Source organism: Echinococcus granulosus (assembly GCF_000524195.1).
Source record: "Echinococcus granulosus chromosome Unknown EG_S00066, whole genome shotgun sequence".
NCBI classification, from domain to species: Eukaryota; Metazoa; Platyhelminthes; class Cestoda; order Cyclophyllidea; family Taeniidae; genus Echinococcus; species Echinococcus granulosus.
The window spans coordinates 77,495-80,798 of NW_020170446.1; the positions used below are offsets into that span (position 1 = coordinate 77,495).

The 3,304-nt window shown below is 40.5% G+C and overlaps 1 protein-coding gene across 1 annotated transcript in view; it reads left to right on the forward strand. All coding sequences in view use genetic code 11, as the record gives it.

The window, feature by feature from the left end:
• Positions 1–2,419: 2,419 nt before the first annotated feature.
• EGR_06927 (hypothetical protein) overlaps positions 2,420–3,304 on the forward strand; it is a gene marked incomplete at both ends in the record, with an annotated part of 1,494 nt that continues 609 nt past the window's right edge. The window contains one exon of the mRNA XM_024496176.1: positions 2,420–2,454. Within this exon, the coding sequence (XP_024349379.1) occupies positions 2,420–2,454 (35 nt within the window). The remainder of the gene's footprint in view (positions 2,455–3,304) is intronic.

Below are 3,304 nucleotides of genomic sequence, written 5' to 3' on the forward strand. Positions count from 1 at the left end.
ACACCAGTTATTCGAAGTCAGTGGATGTTTACAGCATGACAGTCTCTTTTTGGAAAATGCTGACACAAAGATTGGACCAAGTGGTGAATCCTCACTCCTTGAGGATCCATTCATGTCCGCCATTTCTTCAAAGTCTCTTTGATCGGTGAGAACCTCCTAACTTCTACCTGTCTAAAAGCATCCACATTGGGAAGTAGAGTTGATGGAAACTTTTGCGCTTGCAGTGGAATGGAAGCAGATCCGTGTCAGCGACCATCAGCGACACAGCTGGTCCGACTCTTCGATTTGATCAAGTGCAGTCTGCACGATGGACACTTCGCAATTGTGCATTCACCTCGAGAACGCTGAAGCTCCCAGTACCTCTCAAGGAATCAGCATCATCACCGTAAATGAGTATAATTTTTGGAGAAATCTTAGCAATCTTGTAATCTTCAGCATACCTTTCATACCCTTCAAAACATCGTCATACCTTAACCATTGGTTTGTTATCCATGTTGTTGGTTACGATGGATGCACTGTTTCGTCCTCATTGTAAACAGCACATACCGTTACAGTACAGATACGCCAACCCGTATTTGTAGCAATTGATAGCAAACACCAGAAAGATTTACCTATATTGACATGTGAATTTCGAGTCATTCATATCGAGACGTTCCCATGTATATGCTGCTCAGCGATCGCAGTGAGGTACCAAAGAAATATCCAACACCTTTATTCCTCACGTAAACGTCTTGTAAGGTACTAAAGGTGCTTCCAAGTACGCACCAGTTAAGTGATGTAAAGTTGCTCAATTGCATTTTGCGATTTGTCACCAAGCTGTGATACATCAAAAATGCAGGAAAATGGAACGAGGCCTAGGTGTACCAACATGCGGCCACGACCGGGACAGCAGTTAGTCGTAATTAAGTTTGCTTTTGATCGGTCACGCCGTTTGCTGCAGAAAGTCCGAGGCCATTTCAGACTTCTCGTCTGTAAACCGAGAATAGGAGTTTGCATTTGATCGGTCACACCGTTTGCCGCAGAAAGAATGCGCTGTCCTACGTTGGTGATCGAAGGCCATTACAGAGTTCTCGTCTCTAAACGGAGAATATTAGCATGATCCAAAGCCCACCCTGCAGAGCGAAAATACAGTCTGCAGGGACTCAAATCCCCGCACAGTTAAGTAAAGTACTAAATCACTACAATAGAAATGAAGGACCTTTTACAGGAACGTGGATCGTACAAATTTCTTTGTGAGAAAACAAACCAACCTATTAGACTCTACAGGCAAAAACCGAAAGCTCAATACTTCATCATGATTCCATGACTATTGATCTCGACTTTTAAGCTTAAAACAGAGGCCTCACCTCTTTGATTAGTCGCCGTTAAAAACAATTTTTCAAATCATAGTAGTCTGTGCACAAATTAAAAAAAATGATAAAATGGTTAAGAAGGAAAATGCTATGTAAAATGGACAACAATAGCTATGTAGCAGAAATTCTTCCTCACTCGATTATTAGCAATCAAACTACAGCATCACTCAAGAAAAAAAATTGGGCACTAAATTAGGTGCAACCGACTATTCGAAGCCAAAAGAACACGTGCCACACGTGATGCAGTAAAATTATTTGCCATTGAGGTGAAAGGCTGAAAAGTGGTAAGACCTCCCTTTGGATTCCAGCGAAATCTTCATTTATTTGCCGCGGTTAGAGATTGCATGAAGTGGAGTCTAACAACCTGTCTATGTAGCATTTTTCATAAAGCCTACAACCAAATTCCTGTAGTCAAACACTGCGAACATGATCAGATTTCGTTCTCAATCGAGGCTGGGAAAGAAACCCATGTATCAACTCGGTGCTGCTGTAGTGTTCTCACTTTACACTATTAGGGAAATGGCCAAATCAACGGCGTCGCGCAGAACGTGTTCTAAATTAATTTGTGGCAAATGACCGCACCAAACTGTCACAACTAAAGACAAGATAATTCTAAGTCAGTAAAAAGCGCTACAGGTTGATCATGGACCGCGCGAAGCCACACTTTCAGTTCCCTTGAGTGAGGGTTGAAGTGGTTAGAAAATCAAACCATAACAATAAAACATCGACTACAGTCGCCGACATTCCGCTGGGAATCTGGCAAAGAACGTGTCAGGAAATATTTGAAGAGGGAAAGCTCGGGTACATTTAAGCCTGGAAAATGTGTAAAAGTTTTAATTGAATGCAAGAATCCCTTGACTTTCGTTCCTCAAAGGATGTAAACCTGAGGCAGTGGGCTAGACATGAAGGTTAAGCGCACTTTATTGCTGACCTAAATAGCCGTTTACAATCAAAGCGAACTAAGTGATTAAGCAGAATCGTGATTTAACTAAGCCAATTGTAGATCTGAGTGAATAATTGCGGGAATTTAGCGAAACCAAAAGCAATACTACAGAATAAGTGTTTAAATGACAAAACAACACATTCTAATAGAAAAAGAGCGGTAAGTGATGATTGAAATCACCACAAAGGTAGTGTAAAACTCGCTAAAACCTACGACGCAACATCTTTCGCCATCGTAATGCTCTCTACGGCAGCAGTAGCGAACATAGATGCGACGCAACTTGTATATATATTCCATTGGGACTCAACTGGATCTACCTTCACTCTTCTCCCTTACCATATCGAGCTTAAAAGGTGAAAAAATCCAAACTTTGAATGACTCTACTAATATATGCAAAAAAACCACTGAAATAGCACTCAAATACTGATATCCGTCAATATTTGAGAATGAAAAACAGTCCCTTAAATATCGCCCAGAATATGCGCTTCCACTACTCTAATATCTTATGCACATTGGTAGTGATTGTTAAGGGTGATTCACATGTAATTGAGTGCAGAAGCAGAGTACAAAAAGTGGAGATTTCAACAATATGACAAGGTTGTGAAATAAAGCAAAAAGATGAAGAGGATAAGTTGTAGAATTTGCCTTGGATTAAATGAGGCAAGCAAGTTTAGGTGCAATTATCTACTTCCACCTCCCTTCAAGCTAATTTAGATAAAATATGACAATAAAGTCATCAAGATTTTAACCCAGTACGACGCCTGTACAAACAGCAACCATACCAACAGCCCAGAAAAGTAGATTTCTGCCGACGGAACTAACGGAAAAAAAAGTCAAATACACATGTCTAAAGAAAAGCAACTACAAAGATGAGGAAAACTTCGCATCATGTCTTACAAGTCGAACTAGTAAGTAAATACACCTAAAAATATATAAAGATGACTAGGACACCGTGTGAGCACGCTGGCTCAAAATAACGATGCGCTACTTACGGGTTATAGCCTAATTT